This window comes from Lynx rufus, unplaced genomic scaffold (assembly GCF_022079265.1).
Source record: "Lynx rufus isolate CCGP_SWC_20201006 ecotype Redwood Valley unplaced genomic scaffold, mLynRuf1.p SCAF_17, whole genome shotgun sequence".
NCBI lineage: Eukaryota > Metazoa > Chordata > Mammalia > Carnivora > Felidae > Lynx > Lynx rufus.
Genome location: NW_025814831.1, coordinates 11,012,104 through 11,031,561, shown reverse-complemented (window position 1 = coordinate 11,031,561; position 19,458 = coordinate 11,012,104). Strand labels below are relative to the sequence as shown.

Genomic DNA, 19,458 nt, shown 5'->3' with positions numbered 1-19,458 from the left:
GCTCGTTGTGGGAAACCAGGAAACCAATATTCAGAGCAAGAGACAGACCACTTCTTTATGGTAGAGGAAGCCGTTGCAAAAGGAAGCGAGAGAGGGTGGGAAGGGAAGACTTCGGGGTTCTCTCCCCCTCACCTCTCAAATACAGCCCTGGGCTGGACAGGACAGCCCCAGGACAACCCTGATAAAAGAAAGATCCCAAATGAGGTGCCTGTCACACCAGCCCCGAGCTAAGTGGACAGGGACCAGGAAATTCTGCAGGACCCCAGGCCCCCCACTGCCGGGAGGAATGTAGACCCTCCTATCCATCCCTTGGGTTGATTGGCTGAAAGGCACGCATGTTACTGAAGATATTGGCTCATGTCCCCCTGCACCTGTCGGGAAGTTGAATTCAGTTTTTTAATAATCAGGCAAGAAATGAAGCCCGGCCCAGCCTGACACTCCCAACTCTGCCCCTATAGAAGCAGGTGGGTGGGCGGATTGAAGCCCCTCAGATGAGGGAAGCCCGAGGCCTGGGGTTACTGTGGCCGGTGCTCCCTGGGTGGTGTGCGAAGGGGGAGGCTCAGTGGGATGAAGGGGAGGGAAGGGGAGCGGTCACCCTCAGATCAGCCTTGAGAGGGACGCCGCCATATTCTGATGAAGCCCTCCCCTCCCCGACTCAGGAGCACTCAGTGGCTCCCTATTGCCTGCAAACTAAGGCTCAAAGTCTCCTACCCGCTCTTCTTCCCCCCTCTGCCTTTCCTGCCTCGGTCCCTCCTCCTGCACTCATGTGCCTAGTGACTTGAGCCAAGGAAAGTTGCTGTTTCCCCAGGTTGTCCATAGCTTGCACCCTGGGCCTTTGCTCCTGGGCCTTTGCACCCCATGGCCCAGAGCTCCCCCTCCCTCATCTCTGAGAATCTTCCGGAACCTCCTACAAACGCCTCACGCCCTCCGCAAGGCAGATGGCCATTCTCCCATCAAATGTGGTTGGCTGACTCATCTCTGCTCCCCTGGCCCCGATTAGACAGAACATCTTGGAGGCAGGGCCCTGTTCATCCTGAATTTCCTGCACTTACCCCAGAGCCTGGCCCCAGAGCTGATCGTACGGTCTGGCATGTGGCTGAGGCTCAAATGATATTTGGGGAATGAATGAATGAAAGAAAGAAAAAGGCTGTGCCCTGAGCAAGGTCCCCGAGCTGTTTGCTCTGCATCACCACCCCCTGACACATCCCTGGAATTGATTGGGTAAATATTTATTATTCCAACTCCTCAGATTTCGAAATGCCCTTTTGGAACCTTAAACCGATACATAAAAAGACTCCATGCAGGACACCTAATCCCCCCTCCGCCCCCAGAGCGGTGCCTGGGCCTCCTTCTCGTCTCCTTTGCTGCTCTCCTATGGGGTCCCTGATTTGTGTGGCCCTCGTGACACCCCTTGGGAGATGCAACATGGGTTCTTTTGGTTATTCGCTCTGTCATTCAACAAATAGTCACGAAGCGGGGATTGGCCACTGGCCCGGGAACTGGGGCATCTCCCCAGGGGCAGAGGAGGCGCGTGAGATCTGGACTGGAGCTTGGAGGGGTGCGGTCCCAGCTTTCCCACCAGCCCTGTGCTGTGGTCCCAGCCTTGTGGGCGCGTCACCTCTCTGGCTCTCAGATTCCACACCCCACCCGGAAATGGGCACAGACCCCACAGCCGCTGTAGCAGCGGAGAGCGGAGAACGGACACGTGATCCCCTGAAGATGCAGACCTGGGACCCCCGGCTCTGACCCGCTGGGGCAGGAAGGCGCCAGCCCCATCCCTGGCTGCCTGGGAAGGCGGGGGAGTCCTTTTCTGAGAAGCGGCGATTTAAGGCCAATAGCTCCCATGCTCTGAGCACCTGCAGTGAGCAGGGCACGGGGACACGTGTTTCCAGGACTTATCAAGAGGCCACAGAACACGCACGTACAAAACCTAGACTTTGGAGCCGGAGTGCCTGGGTTCGAACCTGACCGCCACCCGTGACTGAGTGTGTTAGTTTGTTGGGGCCGGAATAACAAAGCACCGCCCACTGAGCGGTTTAACCAACAGAAATGTATCATCCCACAGTCCGGAGGCTGAAAGTCTGAGATGAAGGTGTTGGGAGGGTTGTCTTTTCTGAGGGCCGTGCGGGAGAATGTTCCCGGCCTCCCTCCTAGCTTCTGGTGGTTTGCTGGCAAACTGTGGCATTCTCTCTGTGGCCGTGTCTGTGTCCACATTTCCCATTTTTATTTTATTTTATTTTATTTTATTTTTCAAAAAATGTTTATTTATTTTTGAGAGAGACAGAGAGAGCGAGGGAGGGGCAGAGAGAGAGGGAGACACAGAATCCGAAGCAGGCTCCAGGCTCTGAGCCGTCAGCACAGAGCCCGATGTGGGGCTCGAACCCACAAACCATGAGATCATCACCTGAGCCAAAATCAAGAGTCAGACACTTAACCCACTGAGCCAGCCAGACGTCCCCGACATGGGCTATTCTGAGCCTCAGTTCCCCTACCTGTATAATGGAGACATTACCTAACGCAGAAGCCCATCTTGAGCACTGGATGAGTTACTACACGTAAAGCACACACCTCTGGCACTCCACGACTGTTAACTATTATCGCATTTCATCTTTTGTCACAACCCTGTCCTCCCCTATCCTCTAGAACAGTCACAGCCAGAGCTGGTGGGTCACCTGAACTGGTAAAGTGGGCTGACAGTGTTGGGGTCCAGGAGGGTAGGTCAGTAAAGACCCACGTTTATTTATTTTTTCTTATTTTTTTAATGTTTATTTATTATTTTTTGAGAGACAGAGAGAGAGAGACAGAACATGAGCAAGGGAGGGGAAGAGAGAGAGGGAGTCACAGAATCTGAAACAGGCTCCAGGCTCTGAGCCGTCAGCACAGAGCCCGACGCGGGGCCCGAACCCACGGGCCGTGAGATCGTGACCTGAGCCAAAGTCGGCTGCTTAACTGACTGAGCCACCCAGGCGCCCCAAGGCCCCTGTTTATTGAAAGACATTTCTCCTCAACGTTGTTACACTCAGCGGGCTGGGCCGAGCAGAACCCACCTCTGCCCCGCGTGAAACTCACCTGTTGGGGATGGCGTTCTCTGTCGCTTTTGGTGTTAATCAAAAAATAAATGTATCACAAACACCACGGGTCTTTAAATTCCCATATTCTGGCCACTGGCCCCTCCTACCCTCTCACTGTGGCTGTTATGAACTTAAGTGTGCCCCCAACAAATTCACATGTTGAAGCCCTAACCCCCAATGTGACTATGGGGCCTTTAGGGAAGTTAATTAAAGTTCCATGAGGTCATACAGGTTGGGTCTTAATCTCACAGGAATGATGTCCTTACAAGAAGAGGCAGAGACACCAGAACCGCCTGTCTCCCTCTTATGCACAAAGAGCCCATGTGAGCACAAGGTGAGAAGGTGCCATTTGCAAGCCAGGAAGGGAGATCTCGCCAGCAACCACATGGGATGTCACCTTGATCTTGGACTTTGAGCCTCCAGAAAAGGGAGAAAATAAATGTCCGCCGTTGAAGCTCCCAGTCTATGGTATTTCGTTATGGCAGCCTAATTAGCAGGTTAATGCACGGGGCATCGTGCCCTGAGACCAGCGTCCCCCCTAAACCTTTCTCTTCGGAACGTACCCGGCCTCTGCCCCCTTCCCGAGTGGCAAGGAGAGTCAGGGGCTGCCACAGACTTTCCCCAGATTCTCAAGAGATTCCTTACAATATAGGCTTAGAAAGCGATACATGGGACGTGTCTATGAACAGCTGGAGAAGTCCTTCCTGTCTTGGTTACCCCCATCTTTCCCCAATGCTTCCATCTGGAGCCCATTTGGGGGTATTGGTTGTACCAGGATCCTGTCGCTGCTGTAACCAATTATTACAAATTTAGTGGCTTAAAATGACAAGCATTTATTCGCTGACAGTTCTGGAGGTCCAAAGTCCAAAATGGGTCAACGTCGAGAAGTCAGCGGGGCTTTCTTCTGAGGGTCCCTGGCCCATGGCCCCACGTCGCAGCCTTCTCTCCTGTTTCCGGGATCACGTCGCCTTCTTCTGATTCTGGTTTCCCACTGCCTTCCCTTGTAAGGACCCCTGTGATTACAGTTAGGGCCCACCTGGGTAATCTGTGACAGTCTCCTCCCCACCCCACCCCATTTCAAAGTCCCTTTAGGGACACTCGCAAAGTCCCTTTAGTCACAAGAGGCGACATTCACAGGTCCTGGGTATCAGGACGGGGATGTCTTTGCGGGACACGGTATCCATCCTGGCACGGGTGTTCACATGATTCCCACTCTGCAGAACATAGTTTAGGAATCTCTAGGTTATGAAAGGAAAGACTTTCGCTCGGTCACATGGCCTGGGGACAGACGACACCAAGCTTCCCCCTTGCTAACGCTTCTCCTTAGCTGTGTGCCTGTGGGCTGATTGCCTAACCTCTCTCTGCTTCTGTCTCCTCAGTGATTTGATGGGGGTGCTGGTACCCACCTTCCTGCACTTGGGGAAGGCGCTGAGCCTAAAGCAAGTGCTTAACGTCTGGTAGTGACTGTGTTTATCTCCAGATTGAGGCCGAGCTCAGTCCCCTCCTGGTCACAGAGGTTGTAGAGGGACCCTTGCTTGCGGAACACCAAGATGGCGTCCCTAGGCGATACCTGCCCCCTCCCACCCCCGCCACCCCGTCTCCTCTGCCAGCTCCACACCCCAGCTCACCCACAAAACCTCTGGGTCGTGGCCATACCCGGGACTCCTCGGTATTAGGAAGCCGCAGCCGTGGGGACCTTGGGAATGAAATAAGGGTTGAGCCAGCACCTGCCCCAGCATCTTGGAAATGCTCTTGAAAGGGTGGGGCTGTGCTTCAGAGCCCCAGTTTCAAGGTCGAAAAGGGCAGTCCAGATGAGCCCACGGAAATCCTAGATATGGCCCTTTTGTAAGAGCCCTGACTTTGAAGTTGGCGACCTGGGCCCTCGGTCCCACTTTGTCCCTAATTTGATGCTTGATTCTGAAAAGTCCACTCATCTTTTCGAGCCTCGATGTGGTTGTTAGTGCAGAGAGGGGACCGTTGTGACACGGTCAGCCCCTCTGGGTCCCACCAGACTCTCACCGTTGGACGGATCTGGTAAGCACTGCCCAGGAATCCGGCAAGCACATGGGGGGCTGTGGGGACCTTAGGCTCACACCACACTCCCCCCGATGTAGAGCTAAGCGGCTGCAGGAGACAGAGGAATCAGCCCGGAGAAAGGGATGTTTGCCAGAGGGTGTCCCTTTCCCTGTGTCTGGAATGCCAGCAGCGGGTCGCTCCCCTGGGGACCCTGTGCCATTGCAGACAAACGGGGGTCTGTGTGGGGCCGGTGGGGAAGCGAGCCCGGGTCAGAGCTCAGGTGGCTGTCCCTGAGGCCTGCCTATTGGCTAGAATACCCACGGGACAGGGCAGGGCTGGGCCAAAGGGGGGCGGAGTCAGAGCCCGACTGTGGTCAGCGACAAATGCTGGTTCCTGCCCCATCGGCTCTCTGCTTTACACTGAGCGTGAGGGACTGTCACCTGCGCCGTGTGCACGCTCAGCCATGGGACAGGGTGAGTACAGATGCCGTGGGCAGACGGAGGGCCCGGGGGCGTGAGGGTGTGCGTGGAACGGCGAGGACAGGAGGCTGGGGTTGTGGGATTTGGAGGGCTTCAAAGCTCTGGTGCTGTCCCAGAGTGAACAGGAAAATTCCCCGCAGTGGGGGGGGGGGGGGGGGAGGAGCCAGGGCCTGTGTGCCCCTCTCCCAGCTGTGTGAACTCGGGCAGGACTCTAAATCTGGCTGCACCTCAGTTTCCTTGTAGGTGAGATGCAAATGATCACATCTTCTGCGTGGCGACCGTGAGGGTCCAGTGATACGGTAGCTCTCACCCGGGAGTGCCTTTATCCCCAGGGCACGTCTGGCAACATCTGGACACATGTGTAGTTGGCACAACTGGATAGAGGGTTGTGTTGGCACCTAGCGAGTAGAGTAGAGGCCGGGGGCGCTGCTAAACCCCTTACAGGGCACGGGACAGCCCCCACGACAAAGAATACCCCGGCCTCTAATGCCAACAGCGCCGAGGCAGACAAACTCAGAAATGACGTAGTGGGGACAGAGTATGTGGCACACAGGCGGGTTCCCCGGAGGCCGTCGCTTTTCTCTCTTGTTTTCTGTGCCTGCAATCTCGGACCTTTAGCAATCGCGAGAAGCGATCACGTACCCGTTTACCTGTTTCCCCGAGTTGGGGCCACCCTGCCCGGAGGGCTGCCTCCCAGAATGACCACAGTGGCTCCTCGAGGGCCAGACGCCGTTTGGCTGTTGGTGAAATAGGCAACACGTAGACACAAAAGGAGTGTGATTTTCAGTGTTTCTAAGGACGGGGCCCTTGGCAAGAAATGTAACCATAAAAGGGGACGACGCACCCCTGACCAACGTCCCCGTTCACTGATCAAGAAGCCGCAGCGTGAAGAATAAGGTGGTGGGCGGGGCGGGAGGGGGGGTCAGGACGTGGTGGGTGTTTGTGGCGAAGGTGGTTTCGCAGGTGTGCAGGGTAAATAGGAGTGGCTTCTCGTACGGCAGTCGCGCCTCAGGAAAATGGTCTTAAAAAAAGAAAAAGGAAACAGAAGGTGAACAGCAGGGTGGAAGGTGTTCAAGGTCACCTGGCAGAGTTAGCCCTGGGGCCAGGAGGGCTCAGCCCTGGGTGCCCAGCCCAGCTCCGCGTCCAGCGTGTGCTCTAAAACCTCTGAGCCACAGAGAAGGACTTCACTCATTCATTCATTCATTCCACAAAGGTCTCTGAGCACCATCGCTTGACTGCAAATCTCACAGTAGGAGCAGGTGTCGATGCGGGTCCTGTCTGTTAGGAGCACATGTTGGAGTCGGGGAGAGAGCCCGGGACACAAGAAGGCACGATGTGGGGTTGCATTTCCATCGCTGATGGAGCAGTGAGCGAAACGGAGGGGCCGTGATAAGAGAATGCTACTGCAGAGGGAGGGCCAGGCAGGGCCACGGCATCACCCAGAAGTGGCCTTCAAGCAGGGGCCTGAGGCCCAGGGAGAAGCTGGCCGTGGTCAGGGAGGCTGACAGAGGGTTCCAGGGGACAGCACGGCGTGCAAAGGCTCAGGACTGTGACGGGGCTTGTCTGCTGAGCTGAGAACTGTACCCGGAGGACACACGTGAGCAAGGACAGAGCAGATCAGGCTGAGGCTGGGGAGAGCCGGGTGGAGCCAGGCCACACGGGGCCCGGTGGTGATCGCACGGATCGGCTAGGTCCTGCCCCCCACACACGGAGGCTGGCGATGGCACTCCTAGGCGGCAGGGCGCTGAGACCCAGTCGGGGACTGAGGGAGAATCCTTCAGATGCCGTGTGTAGGATGGGTCTGGGGGCAGGAGGAGGTGTGGGGTGGTCGGGGCCAAAGGCGGCAGGTTTTCTATAAGGACGTGGCAGGGAAAACTGGGAGAGGCAGGCAGGCGGAAGACCCGTTCTGGAGCTAGAAACCGACAAGCCTTGCAGGTGGTCTGGGGACGGGGAGGGAGGTGAAGAAAGTTCCCTAGGTCACTGCTCCCAGGAAGCTCTCCGGCGTCCTGTCCTTAAGCATCCAGGGTAGCCTGGGGTTTTGTCTGTCCCTCCCTGCCTGGGCTCTCAGTCGTACATCTCCCTTTTCAGCGGACAGACCTCCTCAGCCACACCTCCCACCGCAGGGTCCAAAGTTGACCCGGTGGGACTTTGTTGCCTAACCTTTGGAGTAAATGCAACAGATTTCGAATCCCTGGACGGTGGGCTCCATGGGAGGACTTCCTCAGCACCCGCCCACCCCCTGCCCTCCCCAGCCGGCTCAAGTCACTTTGGCCTGGGATGCCAGATGGACTTGACTGATCTGCCCCCCTCCCTCGGACCCGTGGGGCATTTCTGCAGAAACACTGGCATCAGGAGGGGGTCGGCCAGGCCCGGCTCCGGTCTCCTGGCTGAGAGCTGGTCTCCCAAGAGCCAGGCTCCCAGGACCCGAAGCAGACTTACCCCCGGGTCCAAGTTGGCATGAAACTGTCAACTCTGTCATTTCCACCAGAGGCCCAGTAGTGGGATGGCACAGCCTGGGCTTAAACGTAAGAAACATGAAATGAGCACCCCGAGGCCTCCACTTTCTCGGAAGCGATCTCTCTGACCCTCTGTTTCCTCTTCTGTACCAATGATGAGAATGATACCGACTCCGTGTTGCTGTGGAGGCGTAGAAATGAGCTAATACAGGTGAACGGCTTGCGAGAGACCCCGGGAAACTCACCAGGAGCTACAGGAGAAGAGGAACGAGAGCTGTTACTTCTTAGAGCCACGAAAGGAAGGCAAGAGGCAGTGGATCCACCAGACACAGGAATCTGGATTCGAATCCTGGTTCCATCATCACTCACCGGCTGGCCCGAGCTATTCCATTTTGCTAAGCCTCAGTTTAGTCATCTGTAAAATGGTGTCCATAATGTTCACTTTTGTTGACGGTTGAATGTAGTGATATTTGTAGAGTGGCCTTTCTAAATACTGGCTTTAACAAAAGATAAGACAGGGCCCAAATGGAGAGAGGTTTCTAGGTCCCCACCTGCAGCCTGGAGGAGAGTGAGTGAGGCTGGGGTCGAGAGACCCCACTCCCCAGGGAGACTCTGTGGGCTCTGGCCCATCAGGCCTAGACCTCTGGTGTTTGTGGGGGGCAGTGGAGGGAAGAAGGGTTACCGGCCACAGCAACTGACAGACCTTGAGTTGTTTGTGAAGAAACTGAGGCCCAGAGAGGGGATGCGACTGGCCCAAGGCCACCAGGCAGGCTGAGGGACAGGAGGCCAGAACTCTCCTGCGGGAGTCAACTGCCTCTAGGCCCCATCCAAGCAGGAAACTCCCTCTGTGCCTGCAACTATCCTTTGAAGGCCTTTCTTTTAGGCTGATCATGAGCTCGGGGTTAATCTTTGATAATAAGGGGGAGGAGAGCTGCGTATCTTGTCCACCAGGATCTCGCTACGGTGATGGTTCTAACACTTTGCAGGAGGGATCATATTGTGCTGCAGAACAGACTGTTTTAAAGGGCCCCGGGATTAAACCACCCGTGTCCTTGAAAGACTGGCATTCTCAGCGTGTAAACAATAAGGGAGTGTCAGCCTGGGAAGCCCGGACCCTGTTTCTTAATTATCTGCAGATTAGCAGCTATAGTGGTGGCTGCTGAGGCCGGGAAGACAAGGACTGTGACACAGAGAGGCTGTGACACAGAAGGGGGGGGCCAGGGATGTGGGGAAACCAAATGGTGTGGCGGTTTAGAGCATCGGCCTTGAGCATCAGCGCCGGGTCTGGGCCCACGCTTTGCCACTATCAGCCAGTGACTCAAGCTCTCTGGGCTTCAGATTACCCATCTGCAGAATGGCGCCGGTCGAGGAACCAAAGGCTGTTCTCTTTGGTCCTGGGTGGCCGCAGCTTCCGCAGACGGAACATTCTAAATGGGCTTCCTTTATGAGCTCAGGGGCAATTTGGAGGCCAGGGTTGGTGAGCGCGGCCTGCTCGAGTCGCTGGGCTTCGCTCAAAGACAACGGCCGCCCAGGTCCGCCTGGCCCAAGCTCACTGGCGCCCCGGCCGCCACCTCAGCGGGCCACTTTGCACGCGATGTCCAGTGCAGATGTTTGGGGCCCTTTGGGGGGTGGGTTTGCGTGGGTCACGGGACTCCGGCAGGGCCCTGAGGCTGGGGACCTGATGACATGGTGTCCGAGGGGGGAGAAGACCCAGCTGGAGGGAGTTCTCACCCCGGAGGAAGGCTGTCGTCAGCGGTCAGGCAGGCCGGCGCGAGAGCGTTGGGAGCGCGTACCCCACGCGCACAGCAGAGGAAATGGGGACCTCTGGTGGGGGGTTGGCTGGAAGCTGCCACAGCCACAGCTCGCACTCTACTGCACCAGGTCCGCGCGGGGCCCTGCTGCGACACTTCAGGCACGTCGAGTCCTTAAAGCCCCCAGCCACGGCCGACACGGGTTAACATCATCACCTCCGTTGTACAGGTGAGGGACAGTGGCACGGGGCCGTAGGTGACTTGCTCCAAACCACACTCACAAGAAGCAGCCGGGCTGAGACTTGAGCCCAGGAGGCTGGGCTGCAGGGGACTGTGAACACAGGGGGCTTCGGGAGGCCTCTGGGGCACAGGAAGCGCTCCTGGTTGGAGAGGAGGGGTCTAGGTAGATGGACCGGAGGGAGGAAAGGGGGAGGAGGGACTGAAGACCCTCCAGGGCCCACGTAGGGGGCGGAGGAGACACAAGAAACGAGGGCGTCCTCGTCTGGGGGACGGAAGGAAGGAGATAGGTGTCGGCTGGGCCGCCACAGCAAAGCACCACAGAACAGAAGGTTCCTGTCTCGCTGCCTGGAGGCCCGAAGTCTGAGGTCAAGGTGCCGGAGAGGCCGGTTCCTTCTGAGGCCCGTCTCCTCGACTTGCAGACGGCGGTGTCCTCCCTGTGTCCTCCCGCGGCCTTCCCTCCGTGCGTGTGCGTGTGAAGCTGTGTTCCCATCTCTTCTTCTCATCGGACCCCAGTCAGATGGGATCAAGGCCCGTCCACAGACATCATTTTGACTTAATTACCTGTTTAAAGGCACTTTCCCCAAATACAGTCACGTCCTGAGATGCTGGGGGTTAAGACCTCAACCCAGGAGTGTGGGGGACACAATTCGGCCATCACAGAATAGGGGGGGAGTCTGGGTGCTCACATTAAGAGGGCAGGATTTCCTCACAGGGGGGTGGGGTGGAGGGAGCGGGGGAGGGGCTCTGATGAGGAGCAAGGTTGGCCGCAGGGTCCTAGAGCAGCCCCGGGGGGAAGGAGAAAAGGGGCCGATTGGCATCCAAGTGGTCACGAATGAGCCTCTGGAGCCTGGCCCCTGCCCGCCATGATGTTCGATGTCCATTTGCTGAGCGGACAGGGATAAATCCAGCAGTTCTGAGGGGTCCGTGGGGCGTAGTTGGTCTGCGTTCACGGAAGGACCATGAGGCCTTGCAAATGCTACCCCCAGGGGACTGGAGTGACAGTCACAGGCCACTTTGGAAGCAGGCGTCTCTTGCCGTGGCCATCTCAGAGATGCTGATCAGGCAGAACAAGGAGCGCCGTCCAGCCCCGCGTCCCCCCCTCCCCGTAGCGCGCACCCTGGTGCGCATGAGAGCCCCACCTCGAGCCCCACCTCGGGGCTGCACCCTCCGCCTTCCCCTTCGTCTCCCGCCATGAGGCCCCCACATCCCCCGGTCTCTGTCCTCGAGCCCCTGTGGCTCTTCTTAAACCCTCGCTCCCAACCTCACGGGCTCGTCGTCTCCGTGGATGCTGTGCGCTGGGTGGTGACATCTCTGGGGTACCGGCCTCACCCGCTCCCCCCCGGTCTCCTCTCTGAGGACACCTTCCCACTTTCCCTTTCAGGACGGGGCTCAGCCACAGTGCCGCTCTGCCTCCTCTTCTGCCTGATGTTTCTCAGCCCGCCCGGGGCCACCCTGCACCGCCACGGCTCCCGGGAGACAAAGAAGAGGGTCAAGGAGGCACCCGTGGTCAGCACGGTGGCCCCCATGAGCGGGGACTTTGCCTTCGACCTCTACAGGGCCTTGGCTACAGCTGCCCCCGACCAGAACATCTTCTTCTCCCCTCTAAGCATCTCCGCGTCCCTGGCCGTGCTGTCCCTGGGGGCCCGGTCCGACACGAAGGCACAGATTCTAGAAGGCCTGGGCCTCGGTCCCCAGGCGGGCTCCGAGCAGGGGCTCCACAACTCCTTCCGCCAGCTGCTGGGGGAGCTCGCCCGGCCCAGAAAGGGCCTCCGGCTGAACCTTGGCAACGCTCTGTTCATCAGCCCCACGGTGCCCGTCCAGGACGCCTTCCTGAGTGCCGTGAGGACTCTGTACCTGGCAGACACTTTCCCCGCCCACTTTGGGGACCCCGCAGGGGCCCAGAAGCAGATCAACGACTACGTGGCAAAACAAACTGAAGGCAAGATTGTGGACTTAGTTAAGGACCTGGATAGCACTGAGGTCATGGTTATGGTGAATTACATTTTCTTTAAAGGTAAGACTCCTGCACTCGAGCCTGAACTCTCTCCTTTCTGCTGCTTTGGCCAAGAGAGCACCCCGTTCCCACGCATACAGGAGTGGGCGTAGATTTAGTCCCTTCTGGCGCCTGTTGACAGAGTGAGGCCAACAAGCAGGAGAGGGGAAGCCAAGCATCTTTTTATGGTGTAAGGTGACGGCAGCTACACCAGGCCGCTGTTTCCTCCGCTGAGGAAGTGCTGGGTCCTGTCCATGGGCCCCGGGTCCATAGCATTCACACTGGTTCTAAAGCATGAGATCGCCATGGCCACCGTACTGCTATTGAGGGCAGGACCGTGGGTCTTGGGGGGGCTTGGAATACCTTCCCTTGGGGAGCGTCTTCCTCGGGGCCATTCCCTCGGCCGGAGAAATCTCTCCACAAGCACCTGTCCCTTTGGAGAGTCTTCTCCCCGCTTCCATAACAGCTGGTCCCTCCCTGACATTTCTCGGGGACACCCCTCCCCCACTCGGTGCTCACGTCTGCTTCTCCTTCTACACGCTGAGCCCCTCGGTGCCTGTATGGGGCCTGGCTGAGGGTGGGAAGGCAGGAGTGGGTAGAGGAGGGGAGGGGAGGGAGAGAGGAAAGAGGAAACTAGTTAACCTGTTAAACACCTCCCCTCTTCCGATGAGCACGGATGGCGAAGACCCAGCTGGGATTCCAAGATTTCTTGTCCCCTAGTGCAGGGCTCTCTCTATGACACCAGGCTGCAGGGGACAGGTGTGACAGAAGCCGAGTGGGGCACCGGGGTGGGTTCCGTATTTGATGACTATGAAGAAGATGGAAACAACTACTTGTATCCCGTTGGTGCAAGAGTGCAGGAATCAGACAGAGCAGTAACTATGCCTGAAGGCTTCTCAGTAGGAACAATCATGTATTTCCAGGAACCTTACAAACCTCCCTCCCACACTTAGATCAAAATCCACAAATGGGAAAAGCGCGGAGAACAGAATAACTCAGCCAGATAGAGTGTCGCTTTGTCAGACGTCCATATTTTTTACCCTCTTCCCTTGGATGTTTGACCTCGAGTAACATCAGAGAATCAAACAAACAACCTTAGCGGTTAAGGGCCTCCGAAGACATGGAAACCAGCCTCCTGGCTCTGCACACGCAGAAGGAAAAGCCCCACAGAAAGTTCAGGCGTGTCTCCAAAGTTCTAGAAAGGCGAGCCTTTCTTTCCCCAGGGTTCGGCGGTCACCGCCACCGAGGAGACTTCGCCGAGGAGGGTGAGGTCTGTTTGAGGGAGGCGTTTGCTGTCTCTGTGCTTTTCATCTGTGGCTGAGAATTGCTCCCTTTTTTCCATGTTAATATTTAGCTAAGTGGGAGACGAGCTTCGACCACAAAAACACTCATAAGCAGGACTTCCACGTGACTTCGGAGACGGTGGTGCAGGTGCCCATGATGAAGCACAAAGACCTGTATTACTACTTCCTGGACCGGAGCCTCTCCTGCCGGGTGGTGGGGGTTCCCTACCAAGGGGACGCCACCGCCCTGTTCGTTCTCCCCAGCCAGGGCAGGATGGGGCGGCTGGAGAATGGACTGAATGAGAAGACATTGAGGACGTGGCTCAAGATGTCCACAAAGAGGTATTCCTCAGATGACGTGGGGCCAGCCTGACCCTGCACATGGCCACAGAGACACGGGGGGAGTGGGAAGGACTCCTCCCAGCCCAGGGGCTGCCTCCAAGCCCAGGGAAACCACGTGAAGTCTTAGCCTCCGGGGCCCTGGCCCAGCTGGAGGGAGCAGGGCCGGAAGCCCAGTGTCCCAGGGTGCCATCGGAGTGGGCGGGGAACTCTGGGGGCAGCCCAGGTCCCAGTGCAGAGTGGGGGGGGCTCTAGATGGGGGGCTGAAGGGTCATTATGAAGCCGAGGGGAGATAGCAGGGATATGAGCTCAGTGAGCTGATGCTCTGGAAGAGTCTAGGAAAGTTCCTCTCCTCTTTCCAGGCAGCTTGAGCTCTACCTTCCCAAGCTCTCCATTGAGGGCTCCTACCAGCTGGAGAAAGTCCTCCCCAAGCTGGGCATCAATGACATCTTCACCTCCCATGCTGACCTGACTGGCATCACCAACCACTCCAACATCCAGGTGTCTGAGGTGAGCTCAGAAGCTCCTGAGCCCCTGTTTTCAGAGATTTCTGTTCTGTTCTATTCTATTCTATTCTATTCTATTCTATTCCTTTCTACTCCACTCCACCCCTCCCATTCCATTCCATTCCATATTTTCCCTCTCTCTTTCACTCTCCTCTCTTCCTTCAAGAAGCAAAGGTACCCTTTGTGTCTTATCCTGTTTGCAATGTGTCTTAGGGGAAGGAGCCCCCCAATGAAGCCATCAAAACTAAGAATTAGGTGCTACCTCCTTCACTCACTAGCTGTGTGACCTCCAACAATTGCGTGACCTCTCTGAGCCTCTTTTCTCTACATAAAATTGGAGGCCCAATCACATCCCTGCCGGGAGGTGCCGTGAGCATTCAATGGGAGGCCCATGTGCAGTCACCTCCAGGCACAGATCCTAGCCACACAATCGTCCCGTGTGCTGCCTGCTTTGGGGCGCAGCCACACGGAGACTTTGACGGTGACGCCACAGGCAGAAGCTCTGCGGGCTCCCGTGATGGTATCCTCCAGCCCCGGTGGCTCGGTGACACCCGATGTCTCCTCCGCAGATGGTGCACAAGGCCGTGGTGGAGGTGGACGAGTCGGGGACCAAAGCGGCTGCAGCCACAGAGACGGTGTTCATGTTCAGGTCGGCCCCAGTTAGCTCTCCCAAGGTCATCCTCAACAGGCCCTTTATCATGCTTATTGTAGAGAACTTCACGAACATTCTCTTCCTTGGCAAAGTGGCCCACCCCTGAGGTGGGCGTTTCCCCGAAAGGCCACAGGCCTCCGTAGTGGCTGATCCACACAGGTTTCGTTTCCTTGACTACTGAAGTTTTTACAAGTAATAACGATAATAGCACGGATATGCTGATGATTTGCTTCTTCTCACACAACCGCAAGGCGTGGGGGTGCCTTGAAGAAGAACGTTCGGTCTTGCCCTCGCCCTTCATCAGCGGAGTCTAGCACTGAGGCCCAGAGAGCTTGGTTGACTTGCCCAAGGTCACACAGCATGTTAGCGATAGAGAGGCGCCCAGAGCCCAGGCACCTGACGCCCAGCCCGGTGCCACAAAGCTCTGTGGGATTGCTGCGGTTCACGTCTCTACCAAGAAACGTATTTCCAAGCCCAGTCCTCCACCTGCTAGTAATACGGGCTATCAACTCATCACGGTTTAAAATCCATCATGCTTCCCGTGCGTGGTTGCATTTATCTGCTGGAAAGAACACTGAAATGGGAGTCCGGAATGGGGCTTCTGTCCCAGCTAACCAGCTGTGGGACATAAGGCTAATAGTGTCCCTCTCTGGGCCTCTATCTCCCCCATATACACAACGCAGGGTCAGCTCAAGGGCTGAAGGCTCCTTGACATCATACAAGGAGGCTGGGGTGTTCCGTGCCAGTCACGGTGGATTTTAAGACATTCAAGTGCTACTTGTCATTGAAGAAAAGCCAGTGGAAATGGCCCATCACAGCACCAAACCATCCTGTGGCTTCAGTCACAACCTCCTGGAGTCGGCTGGGGGCGGGAGGACGGAGGCCTGTTGCAAATACTAGAGGGATCAGTTGAAGATACTGGTGACTGAGAGTGCGTTTTAGTGTCAGCAATAACAATAAAGCATTTTGCAAACACTGGATGTCCGACGGAAGTAACTCTGGGAATGGAGACACTAGCCCCTGGGGACACTTTGCATCTGTGTGAGCTCCTGAATCCCTCGACAGCCCTGCACAGCGTATCAGGGCACCCGTTTCGCAGACGGGACATAAGGGTTTGCCCCGAGACCCAGGACGGTGAGAGGCTCAGCCTCTGGGACCTGGATGGCACAGGTGTTGGCTTATGGCGGGACAGATGGCTGCAGCTGGCCCCAGAGTGCTCACCTGCCTCTGTGTTTCGAACTCAGGACAGCGCTTTCGGATTGGGCCTCCTCGTGGGGTGACGCCCGCTCCTGTGTGCCTTTCCCTTGCAAAGTGCGTTTTCTGCCCCGGCAGACGTTTCTCTCACTGTCTGCCCTGCCAGTCCAAGGTCAGGGGTAGGCCCTGCCTGGCTGATGAGTGTAAGGCCAAGGTCCAGCGTTGTCTAAAGGTCACTGGGCACATGGCCACCAAACAGGTACTGTGTGTGAGGTTGGGATGGGCTCCGGGGCCGCTGCCTGTCACTGCTGAAGCTCCCCGCTGACCGTCATTGCGGGCCACATAACTCCATTTGTCTCGCGATCCTGGGATCGTTGAACAAATGATATGGCAACTGGGAGACAGAGAGAGACAGAGTAAGGGGGGGGGGGGGGCGGGGGGAGGTCAGGAAAGCTCTCTCCGAACAGGTGGTGCAGAGCTGGTCTGGAGGAGTAAGTAGGTCTGCAACAGACGGCAGACTGGGCGCAGGGGTGGGACTCCAGCAGAGGGAAGGGCTGGGGAATGGTGTTGAGCGAGCTGCAGAGTGTGGGAACCGCGGGACTTCGGTCGCCACCAGTGCAGGCGCTTGCGGTCGGGCCCCAGGGACCCGGACCACCAGGCTGGTGTCTGTTCTCTCTCGTTCCGATTTCAGGGTCGTATGAATACCCGGGCCACACCCTGAGCACCCCCTGAACCCCTTGTGTCCCTCAGGCTCCCACCGGCGGGTAAGCGCAAGCCCCCACTCAGCCCTCTAGGGGGCGCACGCACACCCATACACCTGCGCCCCCGGAGCCCCCGCCGGCCCTGTCTTCTCTTGGCCTCGTCCATCCTGTCCGGTGAACTAAGGGGATGAATGGGTCTGCGGGACCTCACATGCCGGCATGACCGTCCTCCTCGGGACCCTCTTTCTTAGCCACTGTGTCAGGCTGCCAGGGCCGTCGTAACGAAGTACCACGACCAGGGCAGCTTAACAGCAGAAATTAATGTTCTCACAGTCCTGGAGGCTAGAGTCTGAGATCCGGGTTCCTCCTGAGGCCCCTCTCCTTGGCTGGGCTCGCAGATGGCCTCTTCTCTTTGTGCCCTCACATGGTCCTCCCTCGCGGTGTACTACCCTCCTCCTCCGTCTCGCGGCCTCCACCGGTCAGACTGGATCGGAGCCCACCCTACCCACCTCACTTTAACTCAATCCCCTCTTGAAAGGGCCTTCCGCCAAGTACAGCCACATTCTGAGGTGCTGGGGGCTAGCTCAACAAATGAACTTGGCGGGGGACACAACGTAGCCCGTGACAGTCGCTTACCTTTGAGTTCCTGCAGCTATTGCCAAGTCAATCTTGCTCTTGGGAACGCACTTTTATTCCCCCCCTCCGGCCACATGGACTCTCGGGACCTCCCCCTTGCGACCCCCCTGCCACCAGAACGTGGAGGACCATGCTAAGCCGAGGACTCCTTCCCCCACCTCTTCTGTAGAGACTCAGACCAGAAAAATGACCTTGGGCTCCAAGAGGAAACACTTCCCACCCGATGAGCAGCCCTGCCCATCCCATTCTCGCTTACTTAGCTCTTTCACCCAAAGGCCATTGTTTGTGGGTGCTGAAGGGGACTCGGGCATGGAAGCCGTACAAGGGCACAGCGGTGCATCCAGCAGACGCGGGCTCTGGCCATAACCAGGTAAACGACCAGATAAATAGGATTGTAAACTGGCGAGGACAACTTGTTCGTCCACAGGTGTTTACTGAATGCCCATTGTGTATCTGGAACCGTCCGGGGTGTTGGAAATAAGCGAAGAACACCACAAAAGTCCCTGCCCTGGTGGGGCTCCATTCTTGTGTGGACAGGCAATAAAATAAAAAAAATAACAAAGAATAAAATAGGAAAGAAGAGTAAACAGTGCATGTTCGTTGGTGTTAGGTGCGAAGGAACCTGAGCTTGATTGAGCGACTTGCTTCTACAAACAGAGCCCAGGGAGGGATGGGGAGTCATGGTCAGTGGAGAGATCTGACGCCCGCTACCCTGACTAAGTGGTCAAAACCCTAACCCCCAACTGGATGGGGTTGAAGGTGGGGCCCTTGGGAGGTGATTAGATCACGAGGGTGGAGCCCCCATGAATGGCATTTGTATATACACGTATATTTTTTAAGTTTATTTATCTATTTATCTACTTTGAGAGAGAGAGAGCATGAGAGAGAGATGGGAAGGGGCAGAGAGAGAGAGAGAGAGAGAGAATCCCAAGCAGGGATCCTGCCAACACAGAGACCCACCCGGGGTCCAATCCCATGAACCGTGAACCAAATCAAGAGTCAGATGCTTAACCGACTGAGCCACCTAGGCGACCAGCAGTTTGTGCCCTTATAAGAGACACCGCACAGAGCTCCCTCACTCCTTCCAGTGGGACAGCACGCCCAGAAGCCTGTGACCGGGAAGAGGGTTCTCATCTGACCACGCTGGCCCTGACCTCAGACCTCCAGCCTCCAGGAGCGTGAGAAGTACACTTCTGCTGTTTACAAGCCGCCGTCTGTGGTCTTCTGAGCAGCAGCCCGAGCAGCTGGAGACACCCGGGGAACTGTCACAGCCCAGGGGAGACTGAGGAGACGTGGAAATTACATGTAATGCGGTTTCCTGGACGGGATCCGGGAAGAGAAAAAAGGGCGTTAGTGGAAAAAATGGTGAGATACAAATAAACCTGCACCATACCAACGTTCACGTCTTCGCGTCGATGAATATGCCATGGTTACACAAGACGATTCTGTCACCGGAACTCTCTGCACTGTTTTTACACCTTTTCCATGCATCTCAAGTCATTTCAACGTAAAAAGTTGCTTTCTTTAGAAAAATGTGACAAAAAAGCAAAGGAAAAAAAGCAAAGAAAAGAGAAGAGAAAAGAGGAAAGCAAAGAAGAGAGAAAAGAAAAGAAGATGAAGGGATAGGAATGGGATCGGGGTTGTAAACACAGAAGCAGGAGGCCACTTACGGAAGAGAACGGGCACCTAGAGAGACAGCTGGGGAGACCTTCTGCAGCCGGGGGTCCGGAGGGAGCTCCGAGGTGGTGGCCTTGAAGCCGAGATCCGAGGGAGAAGCAGGATGGAAGTGGCAAGGACTATGAACAACGACTCAGAGGTGGGAGAGTGTGTCCTGTTCACAGAGCTGAGTCTCGCACCTCCACCAACACCCTTGTCCCTGTGCAAGGTGCTGGCGGTGGTTGGGGGGGGGGGGACAGTGATAATACCAGGTAGCACATGGAAGCCATCTGCCGCGTGCCTGACACTGCTCTCCACCCTCTGCAAGTTTCGTCTCAGTTAACAAAAAGTCAGAGAGTCACCTGCTGCAAGGGACTGGGGATGGCGAACAGGTGACATCAGTGCCCTTCTCCAGTTTTCCGCGGAACCGCACCCCAAAACAGACCATCTCCCACCTTTCCACAAGCAACGAGGTGGGAGGGAGG

General features: G+C 56.7%; 1 protein-coding gene across 1 annotated transcript; it reads left to right on the top strand.

The window, feature by feature from the left end:
- The first annotated feature begins 5,550 nt into the window (after window positions 1-5,550).
- Window positions 5,551-14,892, top strand: SERPINA5 (serpin family A member 5). The gene is given in 6 exon segments (XM_047079656.1): window positions 5,551-5,560; window positions 9,904-10,002; window positions 11,395-12,027; window positions 13,361-13,631; window positions 13,991-14,138; window positions 14,704-14,892. Coding segments are annotated over 6 exon segments (1,350 nt in total).
- Window positions 14,893-19,458: the final 4,566 nt, after the last annotated feature.